This window comes from Xyrauchen texanus, chromosome 40, assembly GCF_025860055.1.
Source record: "Xyrauchen texanus isolate HMW12.3.18 chromosome 40, RBS_HiC_50CHRs, whole genome shotgun sequence".
NCBI classification, from domain to species: Eukaryota; Metazoa; Chordata; class Actinopteri; order Cypriniformes; family Catostomidae; genus Xyrauchen; species Xyrauchen texanus.
In genome coordinates, this window is record NC_068315.1 from 16802806 (window position 1) to 16825972 (window position 23167).

Below are 23167 nucleotides of genomic sequence, written 5' to 3' on the forward strand. Positions count from 1 at the left end.
TTAATTTTCTTGACCAAAAAACTTTTGAATAAAACCATATGTTTATATATTCACATAAAATTCAAACACTGAATTTCTATTCAAACTGAATAGAAATGGCAAGATTCCTTTGTTGGAAAAAGTGGTAGCTAATTTTATTTTATTTGTAGAACTTATTAGCTTCACATTTCAGCTTTTAAACCCTCCAAAAATGGTCCCCATTCACTTCTATTGTAAGTGCCTCTCTGTAACCTGTAAATAATTTTTCGTGGTAATCAACATTATGCCATCAATGCTGTCCAATGCTTAACTTGTATTGAACCTGGAATATTCGTTTAATTTTTATTCTTCAAAAGTTATTATTATTGGAATGGCTTACTAAAGTTGTACTTTTTAATAAACCCTATTTAATTGTATTCATTGTGCTGACACTCGTTTATGATAATGTAGCGCTATTTTCGTTTATTGCAGCTCATGGCAGTGGCACAGGAGATAGGGATGTGTTTGATGATGACAGACAGACTGGGAGACGCGCAAATCTATTAGAAGGCCATCGATTCAGTGTCAAAGGTCAAAGAGAAGCGATTCCGCTTCGGGGGATGCATTGAGAGACCTACAGAAATTACTGGATTGACAGCAATTATCCTAATTGTTGGTAATTTCACAGAGGCGCCAGTTCAAAACCAGTCTTGCTTGAAATGGTGAGATTCACACCTTCGCAGACTTATCCAAACATCTGCTGAAGCTGGCCCGCGAAATATCAAAACCGATACTTTAAACGCATTATTTCATTGTTTGGGAGAAATGTTGCGACATAGGCTTGTTTTTTAATCACCCTTTTATTCGATGACCACTCAGCTGTTTATATATATATATATATAGGCCTATATTAAATGAAATTTCCGTAATCCACTAAATACTACTCAAAGGACAGCCCTGGCTTTCTAAATGATGTGGAACATGAGATGAAGGGTTATCAAGACTTGCATAATGCCAGTCTGTTAAAACTGCTCATTTATTAAGATACTTTATCAATTGTTTTGTAATAGGTGGATTAAATTATGGGATCGACTTTTTTCATTTCTTTTTTTTTTAGATGCTATAAATTAGTAGGTCTATCTTATAGTAACCTACACATTTTCAACAATTGTAAAAAATAAAAAAAAATATAAGAGGAAACATAAATATATGAACTTTTAAAATAGTGTAGACGTTCTGCGAAGTGTAATTGAAAAGAATCCTTAGCGTCTTTGAACATTTTGAATGATCACGTGCTGCCCTCTTGAGTCTAAGACTGAAAATGCACAACTCCTTTTTTGTTGTTGTTGTGCATGTTTAGTCCTCCATATTGCTCATGGTTCGATTAACCCAATCATGAATGCTACCAACCACATATTTAGTCAAATGCGAAGGAAATGTATTGGCATTTGCTAAATATTGTTTCAATAAGCTATATACATTATTGTACTTTTAACATTCTGTGTAAATATCTGATATTGGTAATATGTGTAGCCTATGCATACTATTTTGTATAATTTTATGTCATTAGAACTTGATAGAACTTATTTACTCTGTCCTTTGGAGCAGACCACTAAGTCAAAAACTTGTAAATGAAATTTACATCAATTCTGCTGAAAAGGTTGTGTACTAACTAACATCCTGTTCATTATACATAGTATGCTATATTTCCCAATAGAACCTGTAGAACCTCTGAACTATGGACAATTTATACTCTATAAATTACACTATATGTAGCCTAGTGTTCATGTTGTGTGTATGTAAACTTGCTTGGCTCATTTTCTTTCGATTTGCAACATAAAAAAAAGGCATTACATTGAGAGCTATCAAAAGAGATGGAGCAAGAATGAGAGATGTGAATGCATGACAGGGTGTCCGACACATTCTAAATAGAGAATATATTTCCTTCTTTAATATTAGAACAATAGAATAGTTCTATTTAGAACCAAAAACGGTTCTGCTATTGCTATCCTGTCATTCATTTTTTTCTCCATCATGTTGTTCCAAACCAGTATGACTTCTTTCTGCTGTAGACGAGATAAGCAGAATGCTAGGGACGGACAGCCTTACCCGTTCACTTTCATTGTAGGCCTAGAAATAAGAGCATTTATAAACTTTTCCTAATTTCTTCTCGTGTTACACGTTAACGTTGGAACGACATAAGAGTGAGTAAATGATGACAGATATTATATATTTAACCCTTTAAGAGTGGTTTTCAGCTCATCGTTGAAAAAGGCTTAAGTTTTAGTTCATATGTAGTCTAACAGTAAAGCTATTGGACGTTTTAACAAATCTCAGAATAGTAACAAGCAGCTGCTAGATTTATTCCTGCGAAATTGTACATAGAGCATATACAGCCATCGGTTGAAATCATAGATCATTTAATCATCCAACATGCCATCTTAACCTACTATTCAGAACTCAGATTGAGACACTTGAATCCAGACAAAAAGGCTCACTGCTTCACATACTCTTGGCTTTGAACTCTTCTCAGATGGTGGGACACGTCATGCTGCTGATGTGGGACCATTTGAGACGCATTTCGCTTTTTAAGGTATTTGCGTTTCAAATCCTGCGGTTTCTTTTTCACCAGTTCACACAGACAGTAAATAACATTTATGAAATATTAGAAACGTTCCATGTAAGGAAAGTAAAATCTGTTTTTATCTCAGGTGGACTTCAGATGTCTGGACAGTCCAGATACGTATACAGCTCTTCCCGCCAACTGTTTTCCCCGCCGAGGCCTGAAGTAATTGGAGATGGCATGGCAAAGGTAAGGAAGTATTAAAGGGATAGTTCACTCAAAAATGAAAATCATCTCATTATTTACTTTTCTGCACAACACATTGTTTTAAAAATAATATTTCAAATCTGGTGGTCCTTACAATGCAAGTGAATGGGTGCCCAAATTTTGAAGCTCCCAAATCTGCATAGGAGCATAAAAGAAATAAAACCACTCCAGTGGTTAAATTCATGTGTTCAGACACTATATGATAGGTGTGGGTGAGAAACAAATAAATATTTAAGCCATTTTTATTACAAATTCTCCTTTCTGCCCAGTAGGAAGCGATATGCATTAAGACTGTGAATCACCAGAAAGAGAGGAAGAAAAATGGGAAAGTGGAGATCAACTGAGCAGGGAGAATTCATTGAGAAAAAAAAAAATGACCGGTTTCTCACCCACACCTTTCATATCGCTTCAGAAGATATTGATTTAACCACTGGAGTAATCTGGAGTTCTTTAGTTTTGCCCTTATTTTTGAACGTCATAATTTTGGCACCTATTCACGCATTGTATGTACCTACAGAGCTGAAATATACTTCTAAAAATCTTCAACTGAGTTAAGAAGTCAGTCAGTCATAAACATCTGTGACGGCATGAGGGTGAATAAATGAGAAATTAAGTTCTTATAAACCTTGTTTAGGGTCATGTTAATGACTCTGGCTCCAAGTGAACATAAATATGCCTTTCGATTCTACAATTTTTTCCTCACCAATTTGGAATGCACAACGCGTCCAAATCCTTGTGGTGGCGTAGTGACTCCCCTCAATCCGGGTGGTGGAGGATGAATCTCGGTGGAGGACCGTCAACCAATGTGACTCTACCCTCACTAGCAACCAGGACAATCTGGTTGCTTAGGAGACCTGGCTGGAGTAACTCAACACGCTTTGGGATTTGAACTCGTGAACTCCAAGTGTGGTAGTCAGCATCTTTACTGAGCTACACAGGCCCCCTTGTATTCTACTTTTAAACCCAAATGCACCTCCTCAATTACCTTTTTAAAACATCCTTAATGTCCAGTTTTACCTCTAGTATTATTACAATATTATGGACTATAGACAGCACTTGAAAAATGAAAAACAAAAAGGTATATATAGGAACCAAATCAGCTCTGCATTTACCAAAAAAAAGAACAAAAGTTTCGTTTTTAGTTTAGCATGTTTATTACAATACATACATTTCACATTTGACCTTCTAACCCCAGGTGACCCTGCCCGGACCCTGGTCTAACAGGGTTGGTGATGTCCAGTCCTTGGCTGACCCTCGGTTTCCTGTTTTCCAGTAGCATTTTTTTCCATCCCATCCAATCAGGGTGCAAAGGAAAATGTGTGGTAATAATTTATGAATACAACATATCTGATAGACTAGCAATCACTGCAACGTTTAATAAAACTTTAACTTCATTATTAATTAGCAACTGTACATAGGAATGAACTCTGGTTTTTAACGCAAGTGTCCATAAACACCTCACGTTCTTTCTTTTTAAAGTACAGTTTTTAAACTAAACAAGGGCACAGAAAATAAAAAGAAAATAACCTGGGAAAATTAGAAGGAAAAAGGGGATTCTGGGAGACAACCAGTCTTCATCTCCAGCCAAGGGAGGGAGAGTGGGGGACCAAAAAGGGGTGCAAGTACGCAGGGCTTTTAGGGTGAGCTGCAGGAATGGTTCCCTCTCTCTGTGTGTGTACAATCTGCACTTTCTCTTGTTCTTGCTCACATTCAATCCAAGCAGGCACTCGTGTTGACCATGGGAATAGCTGGGCCATTAGGTGCAGTCAGGAGACCACTGAACCATCGTGGACAAACATGATTTAAACCCCCCCAAAAGGCATGGGGCAAGGGAATGAAACCATTATAGTGCAACCAGAGAATGTAATATATGAACTAACCAAATAACCATGTAGCATTATTACCATTTTCATATGCAGAGAGAAAATGAACTGGCAGATATGTGTGCAGAATTGCAAGAAGACAAAGAGTGTGTGCGTCTGCTTGAGTGTCATCGTCCTCATTAATAGTCCTGGTAGATTAATCCAACTTTTCCATGCAGGTCTGGTACACGCTCAAGGCAATGGTTCACCGATCATTTTACTAAAGAACATTTGTTTTTTTAAATCATGTCATTTAAAAATCTGCAGTCAGAGATTATGTAAAATCTACATATGGTGGCAATGAGGGCACTTGAGATCCCAGTCTGCCTTGGTGCTGATTTGTTTAACGTTTGGATGTCAAAAGCTTTGTGATAGGCATGGCTTCCCATTGCTTCATCTACAAAACATTATGTACAACATGGAAATAACATCTACAAATAATCTACATATACAGGGGCAGGGTGAGGGCAGGTCCCAAAACTCCTCTCCACCCCAGTTTAGCCACTGCTCTCCCCACCACCCCCCTCCCCCTTAACCCCCTCAGTCCTCGCTGCAGCTCGTTAAATGTAAGTCTGGGCCCAGAGCAGAATGCAACAGAACTTTGGTTCTCCAGGGTTCCGCGCACATGAAATGGGTTTCCCCACTCATTCACCTACCCCTCTCTCCTGTTTCAAAACCACATCACAAACCCAGAGTTCCTCAAACCATGAAGGAATTTTGATTCTTTAACTTTTCAAGTTCTTTAATTTGTTGTCTCAAAAATAGTATCCTATGTGGAAGAAAGAGAAGAGCAAAAGTCAGTATATATGCTAAACAAAAATGTGAGTCATTGAACAATCCAACCTGGCATATAAAGTTTTTAATAAATACGATTTCCATTAATGCTATATTTCTGTGCTTGCACATATACCTGTAAATGTTGTGTATATTAAACAAGGTAAGAATGTATACCTCTGCTCACGCAGCGTGGCCTGTATTTCACATACTCGCACCAGTGAGCGCAGGTTCTTCAGCTCTGTGCAGTTCTCTGACATATAGATGCTGCCCATGGTGTGAGCCTCTTCACGTAACCGTGAAGCCTGGATAAAAGAGCCACACTTGTAATGTTAGTGATGGTGCAATGGAACCAAACCTTTTTTTTTTTGCTAACAGTCAGGTAGTTGCAGATGTTTTAATTGTTAAACAGTGCAATCTTTGGCCCCTTTTACACCTGGTATTAAAATGCATTTCTGGCGGTCTTTTACAGTGTGTCTTATATCAACATGCAGGGACAAAGTACACACATCTGAGTACTCCTCTAAAATAAAATTCTTCTCAAAATATCATGCTTGTGCTAAAATGCATATACAGTATCTCACAAAAGTGAGTACACCTCTCCATTTTTGTAAATATTTGATTATATCTTTTCATGTGACTACACTGAAGAAATGACACTTTGCTACAATGTAAAGTAGTGAATGTACAGCTTGTATAACAGTGTACATTTGCTGTCCCCTCAAAATAACTCAACACACAGCCATTAATGTCTAAACCTCTGGCAACAAAAGAGAGTACACCCCTAAGTGAAAATGTCGAAATTGGGCACAGTGTCAATATTTTGTGTGGCCACCATTATTTTCCAGCACTGCTTTAACCCTCTTGGGCATGGAGTTCACCAGAGCTTCACAGGTTGCCACTGGAGTCCTCTTCCACTCCTCCATGACGACATCACAGAGCTGGTGGATGTTAGAGACCTTGTGCTCCTCCACCTTCCGTTTGAGGATGCCCCACAGATGCTCAATAGTGTTTAGGTCTGGAGACATGCTTGGCCAGTCTATCACCTTCACCCTCAGCTTCTTTAGCAAGGCAGTGGTTGTCTTGGAGGTGTGTTTTGGGTCGTTATCATGCTGGAATACTGCCCTGCGGCCCAGACTCCAAAGGGAGGGGATCGTGCTTTGCTTCAGTATGTCACAGTTAATGTTGGCATTCATGGTTCCCTCAATGAACTGTAGCTCCCCAGTGCCGGTAGCACTCATGCAGCCCCAGACCATGACACTCCCACCGCCATGCTTGACTGTAGGCAAGACACACTTGTCTTTGTACTCCTCACCCGGTTTAAACTGGAATAAGTTTATATTAGTCTCATCAGACAACAGGACATGGTTCCAGTAATCCATGTCCTTAGTCTGCTTGTCTTCAGTAAACTGTTTGCGGGCTTACTCGTGCATCATCTTTAGAAGAGGCTTCCTTCTGGGACGACAGTCATGCAGACCAATTTGATACAGTGTGTGGCGTATGCTCTGAGCACTGACAGGCTGACCCCCCACCCCTTCAACCTCTGCAGCAATGAGCACTCATACATCTATTTCCCAAAGACAACCTCTGGATATGACGCTGTGCATGTGCACTCAACTTATTTGGTCGACCATGGCGAGGCCTGTTCTGACTGGAACCTGTCCTGTTAAACCGCTGTATGGTCTTGGCCACCGTGCTGCAGCTCAGTGTCAGGGTCTTGGCAATCTTCTTATAGCCTAGGCCATCTTTATGTAGAGCAACAATTCTTTTTCTCAGACCCTCAGAGTTCTTTTCCATGAGGTTCCATGTTGAATTTCCATTGACCAGATTGAGGGAGTGTGAGAGCGATGTAACACACCTGCTCCCCATTCACACCTGAGACCTTGTAACACTAAAGAGTCATATGACAGCGCGGACAGAAAATGGCTAATTGGGCCCAATTTGGACATTTTCACTTAGGGGTGTACTCACCTTTGATGCCAGTGGTTTAGACATTAATGGCTGTGTGTTGAGTTATTTTGAGGGGACAGCAAATTTACACTGTTATACAAGCTGTACACTCACTACTTTACATTGTAGCAAAGTGTCATTTCTTCACTGTTGTCACATGAAAAGGTATAATCAAATATTTACAAAAATGTGAGGGGTGTACTCACTTTTGTGATATTACACTTTTCTTTTACTTTTTTTGCTTTAAAATCATGAAGTTATACGCAGATGTAACAATTGATGCATGTTGTCCCACGAGGAGACCCACCCCTCGAAATCCAAAGAGGTCAAAAGAGACAAATTTCACTGCATATTATGACCAGGTGCAAACGATGACATGGAATCGCCCAAAAATGCATCTTAGGGTGCTTTCACCCAAGTACATTTGGTGTGCACCCGGGTTTGTTTGCACCACAGTTCAGTTTGTTTGTAGTGTGAATGCTGTTTTCCAAACTCTGCTGTGCACACACAAACCACACCAGAGTCTGCTTGAAAAGGTGGTCTAGGGTACGGTTCACTGCTGATATGAACTCGATTGTCCTAAATTGTGAACCACTATAGATGTCATAATTTGGATTGGTCAAATGTCAGATACCTCCCCTTACAGTGTGTCATAGTCATACTATTAAAACTGAAACTTTCTTACACAAGACTGGGGTTCATGCATTACATGTGCAATAAGCATTTTTTTCTAAACTCATATCAACAGTGCATTTCAAAATGAATTACTAAACTTTAAAATCAAATGAAACTATAACAATTAATTTTCAACATAATATTATATATATATTTTTTTAATCAAATGAAGTGCCATACAGAACCTCACTTCACAATCCAAAACACAACATTGGAGTTAAATTTTGTCAAATAAAGCGATGCATAACAGAGCATCACAGATGTTAGATACTGCTTAATTATATTACAATTCCAACTGATTTAATATTTTTCTTATTAGTATGGTTTCAAGCCCAAAGGACTAGAAACCCCATTGCTTTTGTAAGGATATTTATTATTCTGCCATAAAAATGATTGTGCAGACCAAATGGTAAGGCCAAGAGACTTGAAAAATTGGGAGAAGGTAGTACTCTTCCAGTCTACAATGGCGCAAAGTCTAGCCTTGATCGACCTCAAGGTGGCGCTACAGTAATAAAAAAATTCTATATATATATATATATATATATACACACCAAACCAGTGCAGAAAGATTCAGTAGAGTCCCAATATGAAAAGTTGTTGGGAGTTTTACTTTTTTTTTTTTTTATACATCATTAAACAGTACGCCAAAATGTACGTAAGGGGTGCACGTTTATTTAAATGCTTATAACACTTGGACAGAATGAGATTTAACCAAATTTGGTAAACTTATGTAATGGACCACTCTGACGACACAAAACAATGTTGCACACCTCTGCCTCTTGGGGGCGCTATAATAATTATAAAATATAAAATAAAAATGCCAATAACCATGGAACCGTTGGTCCAATTGAGTTGAAATTTAGCTTGCAGTGTCTTTGTACTAGGTGCCATCAGTGTATTAGTACAGTCACATATCTTTAAAAACATGGCCTCGGCCTCCACTGACCAATCAGCATTCAGCAGCTTTTATATAGGGTTAAATAAGGGTGATCAGAACAAAACTTGGCAGACCTATTTGTCTCTTGACCAAAGAGGTCTGTGCAAAATGTATAAAAAAAAAATTGGCCACCAGGAGGAGCTATCGTATTTTACATGTGTGTAAATTATTGTATATACCGGTATGTTTCACAAAGAAACACGTTATTCATACCATATTGTAGATCTCATTCTGAACAACTTTGCCCCAAGAACCATTTGTGTGAAACAAAACGTTCAATAAATATTGATTTGATTCAGTCGCAAAGCTACACCAAAACAAGCTGTTGGCATTGCAACTTTTACTTAAACAATTAACTTGAATGGAATGAGATATTTTCACAAAATTTTAGACACTTATGAATGGGCACTTAACAACTAACATTGTTTTAGTTGTTTTCAGGCTAACTAATACTTAATATATTTTGCATGTGAACTTAAAAAGTACCTTAAAAGGCTTAAGGGTGGGGCCGGTTCGTGAGTATCAGGCTAATCAAGCCTCAGAGGGATAAAGGCCGACTGCGGATGCTGGTGCGACAGAGCGTGCGTTTACGGGCAGCTGTCCGTCCTATGTGCGTGTTTGTGTCTTTTAGTTTATTTCTTCATTAAGCTATTATTTATATTGTCAAGCCGGTTCTTGCCTCCTTTCCCTTATACCGCTTTACACTGGTGCCGAAACCTGGGAAGGAGGGGGCGAGAACCGGCTTGACAATATAAATCACACACACACACACACACACACAGGATGGACAACTGCCCTTAAACGCGTTCTCTCTCTGTCACACCACCATCCGCAGTCGGCCTTTATCCCTCTCAGAGCCTTGATTAGCCTGATAAGGGGCCGGGTGTGTAAAATCATGACCCAGCCCCACCCAGTCACATTCCTCCCTCGTTCTCTCAGGCCAGGGAGCCCCCAGCATTACGTACACCCCCCACCCTGGGGAGGGCGTGCCTTTATGCCCCGTCTGCCACCAGGTCATCCCCACCTTCCTGAATCTGGGAGGGGACGGGGGAGGGAAACAATAATGAAAAATAGGGGGGTACTCCCTGTAACAGTGCAGTACCCTCCAACAAAAAAAAACTGTAAAATTTAAAAGAAAGGGACAAGGCCAACGCGGAGCAGCAGTGGGAGAGAGAGGAGAAAAAAAAAAAAAGAGAAAACACTCGCCGGTTCTCTGATACGCCGTAGCTTGGTCCTCGGCCACTCCTCCACCCTCTAACGGATGACAGCCACACCTCCCTGGGCGGGGCGGAACGGATGCAGTCCTCCAGCCCCTGGCGGACGGAATGTCCTGCCGCATTCTCTGGGAATAGAAGGTGTCTCCCCCGCCCCTGGCAGCAGTTCTCCCGCTCCAGGCAGTCGGCAGTGAGCCCCTCCCCACTCGCAGTTGGCGGTCTCAGACCCCGCCACGTTTTAGCGGCTGGTAGGGATCTCCTCCAACCCTGGCAGTGACCGGGCTGCTCCAGAAGGTCGGATAGAAGCGCCTTCTCCCCTTGCGGTCGGCGGCCGTTTCTCTGCTTACAGGCGGTCAGGCTCCTCTGTCGCCTGGCAGAAGGCCGCAGCTGCTCCATTGGGGTGGATGGTAGTGGAGAGAACTACACTACGGTGTATCCCTCCTCCTTCCCAGGTTTCGGCACCAGTGTAAAGCAGTTCAATGGAAAGGAGGCGGCGAGAAATGGCTTGAAAATATAAATAATAATTTAATGAAGAAATAAACCAAAAAGGCACAAACACACATATAGGACAGACAGCTGCCCGTTAACACACTCTCTCTGTCGCACCACCATCCGCAGTTGGCCTTTATCCCTCTAGGAGGCTTGATTAGCCTGATAAGGGGCCGGGTGTGTAAAATCACGTTTACGTAATGACATTCGTACATCAGATGGTATCGGTTTTTGTTATCGGAGCATTTTTACGAGTACAAGTACATGAGCGCGGTATCAGACCTGATACCAGTATCAGTATTGGGACATCCCCACTTTTTAGAGGTGTATATCAAGATCACTGACTGTGTCCGACACCAATTAAAAGCTGACTACTAGAACTTTATTTTATTATAAAAAGCACATTTAAAATTATCCTCCTCACTAGTCATACACTAAAAAACACAATTTTTAAACAATAAAAAGCTGTCAAGAGATAAATGTTTTTCCTGGTAACATCAGTTAGCATGCCTGAACAATTTCTAAAATGTATCCTTTTATCATATTAATCAATCTAATTTCTGACAACCAAAGGAAATCTTTCAATTGTGAATGCTAAATCAGCAAGTAATTAAGTAGCAAGTGAAACAACATTCTCATGGTTAACTAAACGTCTAAGGTAATGAACATTGACAGTCTGAAAACAGCTACTATTATGATTCATATACAGTACATCCGGAAAGTATTCACAGCGCTTCACTTTTTCCACATTTTGTTATGTACAGCCTTATTCCAAAATGGATTAAATTAATTATTTTCCTCAAAATTCTACAAACAATACCCCATAATGACATCTTGAATCGTTTTTTGATTTTTAATAAATTTGCAAAGATTTCAAACAAACTTCTTTCACATTGTCATTATGGGGTATTGTTTGTAGAATTTTGAGGAAAATAATGAATTTAATCCATTTTGGAATAAGGCTGTAACAACAAAATGTGGAAAAAGTTAAGCGCTGTGAATACTTTCCGGATGCACTGTAAAAGCCAAAACTTGATAATAACTACTGGCAAAATAAGGCCATCGATTTACAAAGCATAACCCTGGCTGGCATTGTGAGATTCGAGTTTGCATACCTGTTTCTCCACATGCTCCGCAGGCCAGCCCTGCACATGTTTGATGAGGTTCTCATTGAAGTGTGTGGCCAGCGTGGGTGTGAAGGAGCATGTTACTCTGCCTGGAGCTGCACTGGGATGTACTGAGCCCGTGGGCATCGCTCCGCTGACTACAGCTGGTCCTTGACTACCACCTCCATTATTAATGCTGTTGTTACTGCCCACATGGTTCGGACCCGGAGACGGACTCCTCTGGCTGCTGGAAGTAGGACAAACAGTAAAGGGGTCAATGTCTTCAGAAGCACTAAATTTGTGTACCAGTCTGGCCAAACATTAGCATTGGATCAAAACCACAATTTTGCCTTCTGTACAATACCAGACTCAGGTGCCTCGGTATCAATACTGAATTAATAAACAAACTAAAAACAAAGTAACAAACAGCTCAAGATGAAACTATGAATTACTGAATATATAGACAGCCAATGTAAATACTTTGCAATTAATCTCATAATTGTTATTTAAGTTAAAGCATCAACACATTAGTTCACTTTAAAGAAAGAAAACCAAAAAATGCCAATTGTCGTCCCAATGTCCATAAACCCAACGGACAGGTAAATTATTTTCCACTGTAGTCTAACATCTTTACCTTTAAATGTTTGTACAAAAATATATTATTTTATACTTGTGCTTTGATGATAATTAGGGCTGGGACAACGCGTCGATGTCATCGATGACGGTGACACCAAAAATACGTCGACGCAAAATATGCGCGTCGATTCGTCAGACCCAAAACAAAGATGGCGGCGCCGGAGAATAGTAGCAACACGAGTGGCTCCTCAGACTATCAGAAGTGCAAGGCGGCACGCACTCGTTCCTCTAAAGTATGGGAATTCTTTAATTTAAAAGGAAACAATTCCGTGATATTTCGTCTTTGCAAAATAGAGATGGCCTTCCATTCTAGCACCACGGCAATGCACCAGCATCTGAAGAGGCGCCACCCGGGAGCAGCTGCATGTTGAAATGCTTACATTCCTCCACTCCAATATATGACTGTATTTTGTCTTGAATGACTGACACACACACACACACTTTTCTTAAGGTGAAAGGAAAGTGTCAGAGTGTAAGTTGTTATTTGCATGTGAATGAAGATGCTTTTTTTCAGTAAGCTAGGCCTGTTCCAACATAAATGTTGAATTCTGAATGTTTATTTTCATTATTTATTTTTTGTTGGAAAAGCACTTTCTGTATTAGCTTAAAGCCCCCAAGTTTACAATAGTTACTGTATTCTTTCAATAGCTCTAAGAAAGGGTGGCTGGGTGACCTTTTTATTTTTTTTATTGAATGCTAGACATCAGAATGCATTATTTTGCTCTTTTACACTTTTACTTGAATTTTATTTTTGAATTTTGAGTTTAAGAAAAAGGTGAGTGGCAGAGTGTATTACTATATGTTGTTGTTATTTTTATGTGAATGAAGAATTAAAAGATGCACTTTTTTCAGTAAGCTAGGCCTATGTGTTTTCAAGGCTTCAAGGTTTTATTGAATGCTACCTCTGACTAAGAATGCATTACTTTGCACTTGTATAGGCTTTTATTTTGTAATTTTAAGAGCAATAAACATATATTGCAATGTTAAGGAATTCATGTTTTTTTCATTCAGACATGTAAATAAACATGTATAAATTGCTATTAGTCAATTAATGGGGAGATAATCTAAATCGAATCAGATTGGAAAAATTAATCGCTAGATTAATCGTTTAAAAAATAATCGTTTATCCCAGCCCTAATGATAATTATATTCTGCAATATAAAGAGTGCAAACAGCTTTACTTTTGTTAAACACCCCATCTGGATTTGATATCTAGATAAAAACAAGTACACAATTAATCTATAATGTAAAAAGGCATTTAACTTTTCAAAAGAATAACATGTCAACTCATTAAATTTCACGTTTCACATCCCACAGGTCACGTAAAGAAATTCACAAATATGATATCTTGTACCAGTAGCTTTATACTACCATTATAACCACTGGCACAGGAACAAGTTTTTAAACTGGGCTGTTTATAAAGTTATCACAACAAGATTGCGCAGTCAACGAGGCCAATTTATACCAGAAAAGCTTCTAAGATTGTCAACATCACGGTGACTGACTAGTTATTCAACTACATAAATATTAGTCAAATAAAAGTGTCTCTTACACAGTTTGAATGTTAACGTAATCTAACTTGAATATTAACGTAATCTAATTTAAGACATTCAAATCGTGTTTTAATGTCAGCATAAAGCACACAACACATCACCAGTCTGAGCTAATGTTATACAAAGAGCCAAGAGATTCAAACACCACATTAAGCTACAAATATGGCTACTGAAAAACAAAAATACACTGGACAGTTAAACACCATGAAGCCCGGACCAATTAATCAATCAATCATTACTCAATTTTCATACATCAAGACAGCCCAAACTCTCTCACCTCTGTCTCTGCACAGTCCGTGGAGAGTTGCTGTTTTCGTGATGTTTGTCTGAAAGGAGGGACTGCTGAGACGAGGGTGGAGGGAGAGAACTGGACTTAATTGTCATGGCGTTCATCTGAGAAAGAGAGGGAGAGTGTGTTACAAAGACATGGTTTTAAATCGGACCATGTGGAATACATTATATATATATATATATATATATAACATATAAAGTCTTAAGGTGGTTATTTATGTCTTCAGCTTTAGTGTGTCAATAGTAAACATAAATGTTAGACTCCCAAACTAGGGATGTCCCGATCCGATACCTGGATCGGTATCGGTTTCGGTACTGACGTTTTTAGAAGGATCGGGTATCGGTCCTACCCAAATCAGATACTGTGTGTTAGTCATGTTCGTTATTGTCAAGCTTAAATAAATTGCTTTGAATGGTGTTTTAACAGTTCTTTTATGCAGTTCATATGACTCAATTCATATGAATTTTTTATTCAAAGCCACTTGAAGACGTGTGATAGCTCTGTGAATCGCTATAGGCTGTTTTTAATAGGTAAACATATAAAATAAATGCGCCGCTCCAGCACGTTAGTGAATGGTGCTTCTCTGTTTACACACGCGCGCACGCACACACGTGGCTATTTTTAGCCTTCACGCGTGTGCAATATTTGAGCACTACAATTGAACAAAATCTCAGATGTAGATGCTCAGCAGTTCGGTTCACTTATAATATGGACTTAGAACGGCACCGGAGGTGCATTTTACCAGAATTTAAATAAGAAGCAAATTAAAATGTGAATAAAAAGTGTGAGGGTTTAAAAGTTAAAGCTGTCATGGAGAGCCTCACTGAGGCAGAGATATGAACTCAGTAGCAGGGTTTATTGAGCAGAGGATTGAAACAGTGATGTAAACATTGTGAGTAAATCCAGTTGAGCAGAGTGGCAAATAGCAGATAAGTTATATCCAGACAGTGTATAGACACGATGAAAGATAACTCTTTTATGATACTTGCAGGCAATAATGAAGACACAGGTATGTTTGACATAGTAGAAAGGTCTGGCGTCTCAGAGATACTATCGATGAGAACAGGCAAAGTGTGTGTGTCTGTGTGAATGCAGGGTATTTATGCAGTCTTTGATTAGCCACCAATGATATGCATGTGCGTGCAATCAGAACTCAGGGAGTGCTGTGGCAGTGAAGAAACATGTATGATTTACAAATCTTACTATATATTACTATTATAATATATTACTATTATTATCATCATCATCATCATCATCATCATCATCATCATTTGTTTACAAATGTGAATCTGAAGGAAAATGAAGACCAAAGAGCATTCCACAGAAGTTAGAGATAAAGTAAAAAATGCATAGATTAGGGAAAGGGTACAAAATAATTTCCAAATGTTTGGACATCCCAGTGAGCACAGTTTGATCAATAATCAGCAAGTGGAAGCTGCATCACACCACCCAGGCACTGCCAAGAAAAGGCCCTCCCTCAAAACTCTTAACTTTTAACAAAAAGGAGACTTGAAAGAAGCCACAGAGAGGCCAACAATCACTTTGAAGGAGCAACAGATTTCAGTGGCTGGGAGTGGAGAAATGGTGCAACAGTCAACCATGCAAGAGCACTGCATATTGCTGGCCTGTATGGAAGGGTGGCAAGAAAGAAGTTGTTACTCAAAAAGTACCATCTGAAAGCATGTTTGGAGTTTGCCAGAAAGCATGTGAGTGAACCAGCTGTGATGTGGGAGAAGGTTCTGTGGTCAGATGAGACCAAGATAGAGCTTTTTAGCAAAAACTCAAAGCACTTCCTATGCCTCAAGACACACCATCCCTACAGTTAAGTATGGTGGTGGCAGCATCATTCTGTGGGGATGCTTCTCATCAGCAGGGACTGGGCATCTTGTTAGAATTGAAGGAAGAATGGATGGAGTAAAAAATAGGGAAATACTACAAGATAACCTGCTTCAGTCTGCTAAAAAAATTCAACTTGGGAGAAAATTCACCTTTCAGCATGACAGTGTTCCCAAGCACAAGGCCAAAGCAACATTGGAGTGGCTCAAGAACAAAAAGATATATGTCCTACAGTGGCCCAGTCAAATTAATTAATATTTAAAGTAGGGCTGTCGATTTAACGCGTTAATGCAGTGTGATTAATTTGACTAAAAATAACGCGTAAAAAAAAAAAATGTAACGCCATTAAATTGCAATGCCCCCGGACCATAATATGGAAGATTCCTGAGAAATGCAAGCTTGTAGTACCGCCTGTTTACGCCAGAGGGCAGTAAGTGAAACTTCAGCTGCGTGGCAATGCGCAGTTTATATAGTGAAGAAAAACACCCTTGAGCAGCAGAACAACACAAACATGCGTTACGTTCTTGCGTTCAAAAATCCAAACTAAGGTATCTCAATATGTGTTCTAAGTATTAAACTATATTTAACTTGACACAGTGACCTAAACTTTTTATGTTTATGATGCAACGCATCCAAGACGCTACAAAAGCATGTCTGACACAGCTGTTCATTGACGGGTCCTTAAACAAACCCTCATAATAAATCTCGAACTGATTGACAAATTCACTTGTGTAATGGTTTGCTGTGAACTGTATGCCAATGTTTGACTTATGTTCAATAATATGATAGTAAACAATACATTGTATTCTAAAGCCACTTTCTGTATTGTCTTATTAATGATTATCTCTTCTGCACAAGAATGTAATGCATTTTAATTATCTGAATATATATATATATATAATTTTTTAATATTTAAAAAGATAACTATGCATCATAATTTCATCATTATATATTTAATTATTGTTATATGAGGGGTTTTCTCAGCAAATATTTGTATATGCGATTAATCACGATTAATTAATCAGGACATCATGTAATTAATTTGATTAAATTAGGACTGTCAATCGATAAAAACATTTTAAGATAACTATGTATAATTATATATTGATATAAATATGTATAATCATTATATATTGCATTATTGTTATATGAGGGGCTAAGCAAATATTTGTATATGCGATTAATTAATCGGGACACCATGTCATTAAATCTATTACAAATTTTAAACGATTGACAGCCCCAAAATATATATAAACAAACATATACACACAGTGGATATAAAAAGTCTACACACCCCTGTTAAAATGCCAGGTTCTTGTGATGTAAAAGAATGAGACAAACATAAATCATGTTTTTCCACCTTTAATGTGACCTATAACGTGAACAATTCAATTGAAAAACAAACTGAAATCTTTGAGGGAAAAAAAAAAAAAAACTCACAATAACCTGGTTGCATAAGTGTGCACACCCTTAAACTAATACTTTGAAGCACCTTTTGATTTTATTTCAGCAGTCTTTTTGGGTAGGAGTCTATTAGCATGGCATATCTTGACGTGGCAATGCTTTGGCCTTGAGAAGTGCTCCAAATCTGTCAGATTGTGAGGACATCTCCTGTGCACAGCCCTCTTCAGATCACGCCACAGATGTTCAATTGGGCTCTGGCTGGGCCATTCCAAAACGTAAAGCTTCTTCTGGTGAAGCCATGCTTTTGTTGATTTAGATGTGTGCTTTGGGTCATTGTCGTGCTGAAAAGGTGAAGTTCCTCTTCATCTTCAGCTTTCTAACGGACGCCTGAAGGTTTTGTGCCAAAATTGCCTGGTATTTGGAACTGTTCTTAATTCCCTCCACCCTGACCAAGGCCCCGGTTCAGCTGAAGAAAAACAGCCCCAAAGCATGATGTTGCCAGCACCATGCTTCACTGTGTGTATGGTGTTCTTTGGGCGATGTGCAGTGATGTTTTTGCACCAAACATACCTTTTGGAATTATGGACAAAAAGTTCAACCTTGGTTTCATCAGACCATAACACATTTTCACACATGCTTTTGGGTGACTTGATGTTTGTTTTTGCAAACTTTAGCCAGGCTTGGATGTTTTTCTTTGTAAGAAAAGGTTTACATATGTAGAATACGGGAGATTGTGGTCACATGTAGCACACAGCCAGTACTGCCTCTTGGAAGCCTCCCTGACCAGTTTTCTTCTCGTCTTGTCAATTTTGGAGGGACGTCCAGTTCTTGGTAATGTCTCTGTAGAAACACTGGTACCGTTACATCTTTTTTATTTTAGTATCAACTTGGTACCGAAGTACTGGTACTTTTGACAACACTACATGTCATAGCTAAAAAAAACTAATAAAACTTTCAAAACAAAGTTGAAAGCTGGGAATGATATGATCTCTAACAATCTTGGAGAAATCCGACCAAAGACAAGTCGAGTAGGGACAACTCCAAAATGTTTCTGCCTGCAGACCACAAAATGTATATAATATATCGACATCACAATTAAATCTCTCTACAAGAAAATAATTAGTGGGGTAGTTCTTAAGTTTGAAGGAAATTTCTTTGATTTTATTCGTGATTAAATATTTATGTTGTAATTTCCAAATTTTGCACCATCTCAATCCAGCCACACCCTGTGTCAGACATGAGTGTGTAGTGTCTCGGGTGCATTGCGTCATAAACATAAAATGTTTAGGTCACTGTGTGAAGTTAATTATAGTTTAATACTAAATCTTTAAACACATCTTGAGATCCCTTAGTTCGCATTTACGCTCCAAGTGTTTTGAACGCAAAACTTAATGTGTGTTTTTGTTGTTCTGCCTACTAAAGTTTTCTTCACTGTATAAAGTGTGTTGCTCATACAGCTGAAATTTCACTTACTGCCCTCTGGAGTAAACAGGTGGTACTACTAGCTTGCATTTCCAGGGGGGAGCTGCACAGACAGACTTATCTTCAAATATTGACAATAATAACAAAAATACAGTAACAAGAGCTTAAAGTGCTTAAAAACAACTGGTAAACTGAGACTGAGATGGACAGATTCACTTCTCTTCAATTTATGCTTTGCACCATTTATTTAAAATTACTATGTCAAATAAAGTGTTTTCTTCTGAACAATAACAAGTGCTTAAAGTGCTTAAATAACAAGTGCTCAAAGTGTTAAAGAACTGAACTGCTAAACTGAAGATTAGAAGTGAAAATCAAGGCCATTATCAATTATTTTTTCTTTTTTTCCGGGTTGTAAGCAAAGTCCTGCAAACTCGTTCTTTTTAAGACATTTGGACCAGAACATGGAGTGTTCATGTAACTCGCATCTGATAGTTTTCTAAATAGGGTGACCAGTGGCTGCGAAATTCTGAATGACAAATCATGTTCTGCACGTATTTTTAAATAGCAGACACGGTCAGTCATAGACAACGGTGTGTCAGCTGTAACAGTTGCTCCGGCAACGTCGTGGTAAGTTTGAGTGCACGGGCAGCGGCTCTATGACCGGAGTCTAAATCATGACGAGCAAGCACTTTCTTACCGCTGCTGGCATACAGTAGCTTCCTCGAGCAAATCGGGCTCTCTCAGTTTCTGGCACCAACTGCCAAAAGGCTCGCCATCTCTACTTTCTTCAATCCACGCCCAGCACCATTTATTTTTGAGTCCTTTATCTATTGCTAGGACATCATCCCCAGGCTTCATAAACTTGCGCTCCATTTCACCGACAACGCTAACGTGAGATTGACGTATGGGTGTCAATCATACTGTGTTGCCAGGACCCGCCCTTCTCTGCTTCTGATAGGCTTGTAAAGTTAGTTAGAGCTGCGTTCCTCTCATATGACTGGTAGGTGACTAGAAAATATTAAACCGCATGCGCAGGTTCCCAAATATTATTTTATTTTTTTCCCCTCACGGCTGCACGCCGGAGATCCGGCACGGTGCCGGAATACTTTAAGCCCTGCATTTCTCAGGAATCTTACTTATGGTCCAGGGGGCATTGTAATTAATTGTGTAATTTTTTTTAACACGATATTTTTTGTAAAATTAAATCGCACTGAATTAATGCGTTAAATCAACAGCCCTAATATATATGTGTGTATGTTTACGTGCATGCGCGCGCGCGCGCACACACACACACACACACACACACACACACACACACACACACACACACACACACACACACACACACACACACACACACACACACACACACACACACACACACACACACACACACACCCCTTGTGAACACAGCATACCTTGGTCTGTGAAGAGACTGATGTGGTGCTGAGGGGTGGTTTTAGGGAAGCTGTGTTGGTCTGAGGCGTGCTGATTCTGGGAGATACATACGACCGAGGAGATGAAGCGTCTGACGTTAGAGACATCGGAGACTGGCTGGACTGCTGGACTACTCCAAGGGACAAAAAGAGATGAGAAAGAGGTTAGAGACAATGCGAAACTAGTCTTAAAATATTGGTGCCCTATGCAGCTACAAGTTCCATTGCACAAAAAACCCTTTATATTGTGTGTCAATAAGAGAAAGCATGATATTATAAAGAAAATATGTTTCCAAAAACAAAACAATTGGATTTCCTTTGGTACAGTACTTAAAAAAAATAACCAAAATGAAAATATTAAAAATATTTAGGCTACTTTATATTATTTTAAAAAGGCATCTTTTCCTCTACAAATTTTAGAGCAATGTAGATGTGCAAACCTGCAGAGAAAACTTTAAATCAAATTTATTTATATAGCTTTATCCACTATACACTCACCGAGCACTTTATTAGGAACACCTGTACACCTACTTATTCATGCGATTATCTAATTTGCCAATTGTGTGGCAGCAGTGCAATGCATTAAATCATTCAGATACAGGTCAGAAGCTTTAGTTAACATTCACATCAGCCATCAGAATAGGGAAAAGATTTGATCTCGGTGATTGACCGTGGAATGATTGTTGGTGCCCAACCGACTGGTTTGAGTATTTTTGTAACTGCTGATCTCCTGGGAACAGTCTCTAGAATTGACTCAGAATGGTGCATAAAACAAAAAATATCCAGCGAGCGGACGGAAATGCCTTGTTGATGAGAGGTCAACAGAGAATGGTCAGACTGGTTCGAGCTGACAGAAAGGCTACGGTAACACAGATAACCCCTCTGTACAATTGTAGTGCGCAGAATAGCATCTCAGAATGCATAGCACATCGAACCTTGAGGCAGAGAACAGCAGAAGACCACGTCGGACACTTTATTAGGACCGTAGTGTTCGTAATAAAATGCTTGATGAGTGTAAATATCAGTCAAATCAGCCTTACAGAGAACAATGTCATACAACCAGTGAGCAAGTACAAACAACAGTAAGAAATGTGAAGGTGTTTACACTGCCATGCTTCATATAAATCTCACAAAATTGCCAAGTTTACTAACCCCATCTGCCAACTCATAGAACCCGACTCAAACCCTGCAGCTGATGAGTCGCCATCAAAATTAAGGCAACAACTGATTCTAAAACAAACTCAAATTATGAAGTTCAAGGGTAGGTTAAATGTAGGGATGCACTGATGCCACTTTATCTTACAATCCGATTCCAATATCTGAAATCTCATTATCGGCTGATACCGATCCCAAACCAGTTTTGGTTTTTTGCATAATTAGATTAGAATAACTTTACCTAATTGTGTGAAACTAATTGGGTGTGCTCTTTAATATGTAAAGAAACACAACCTCTAACTACACATTATTTCAATATAAATGTATATCTTTTTAAGAAAAACTTTATTATTAACTAGTCTACTGGATAATGTAGCAGCAAAATTACCAGTAGTTTCAGTCTTCAGAAGAAAAGAAGCTAGTTTTCTTTGCAAAATGCTTTCAACTGGTATATCTATTTTCAATTTAGTTGTAAGATATCCATCCACTTTTCATTCACACTTATCTTTTGGAACCCATTCAACTTAAATATTGTTATAATTAGTAAACAAATAATTATAATAAATTATATTATTATTAAGGACTTTTAGAATATAGAAATACTACAGTTTTATATTTCAGTAGTGCACCTTTAACTTTAAAACCCTCTGCCTTTAATTTTGATGATCCTAACACTCCAGGAATTCCTGTAAGCGTCTGTTTGTGGGCTACTTCATGGTTGTTTAATTAGCTTCTAATTAAAAAGTTTGTAAAATGCTTCTCCGGTGCCGTTCTATATTATAAGTAAACCGAACTACTGAGCATCTACATCTGAGATGTTGTTCGTGTGTAGCACTCAAATAAAAAAATGTGAGTTCTGAGGGCTGAAAATGGCCACAACAAACCACATTACCAGCCGCTTGCACGTTATTTTTGTGTCTCAACAGCAGTGCCATTCACTATCAAATTGTGCATGCATACAACCTGTGCCTATTTACTTATTAAACACACCATTTTGCGATTCATAAAGCTATCACATATCTTCAAGTGGCTTTGAATACAATGCACAAGTCATATGAACTACTTTAATGGTGCTTTATTGGTTCTTTTATGTCAGTTTTTGAGCTTGACAGTAACGAACATGACTAACACAATATCGGATTTGAATCGGGCTTGTCGGACCAATCCCCGATTCATCTAAAAACTTGACTTGACCATTAAGCTACGCATATACAGTGAGGAAAATAAGTATTTGAACACCCTGCTATTTTGCAAGTTCTCCCACTTAGAAATCATGAAGGGGTCTGAAATTGTTATCGTAGGTGCATGTCCACTGTGAGAGACATAATCTAAAAAACAAAATCCAGAAATCACAATGTATGATTTTTTAACTATTTATTTGTATGATACAGCTGCAAATAAGTATTTGAACACCTGAGAAAATCAATGTTAATATTTGGTACAGTAGCCTTTGTTTGCAATTACAGAGGTCAAACGTTTCCTGTAGTTTTTCACCAGGTTTGCACACACTGCAGGAGGGATTTTGGTCCATTCCTCCACAAAGATCTTCTCTAGATCAGTCAGGTTTCTGGGCTGTTGCTGAGAAACACGGAGTTTGAGCTCCCTCCAAAGATTCTCTATTGGGTTTAGGTCTGGAGA

General features: G+C 38.8%; 1 protein-coding gene across 2 annotated transcripts in view; it reads right to left on the reverse strand.

The window, feature by feature from the left end:
* Positions 1-3923: 3923 nt before the first annotated feature.
* Positions 3924-23167, reverse strand: part of LOC127633293 (WW domain-containing adapter protein with coiled-coil-like) — a 49902-nt gene continuing 30658 nt past the window's right edge. For both annotated transcript variants that reach the window (XM_052112303.1, XM_052112302.1), the window contains exons 9-13: positions 20357-20505; positions 14262-14377; positions 11805-12042; positions 5602-5729; positions 3924-5419 (exon numbers count right to left, since the gene is read on the reverse strand). In XM_052112303.1, coding sequence (XP_051968263.1) covers positions 5350-5419; positions 5602-5729; positions 11805-12042; positions 14262-14377; positions 20357-20505 — 701 coding nt within the window. In that variant the 3' untranslated portion in view covers positions 3924-5349. The remainder of the gene's footprint in view (positions 5420-5601; positions 5730-11804; positions 12043-14261; positions 14378-20356; positions 20506-23167) is intronic.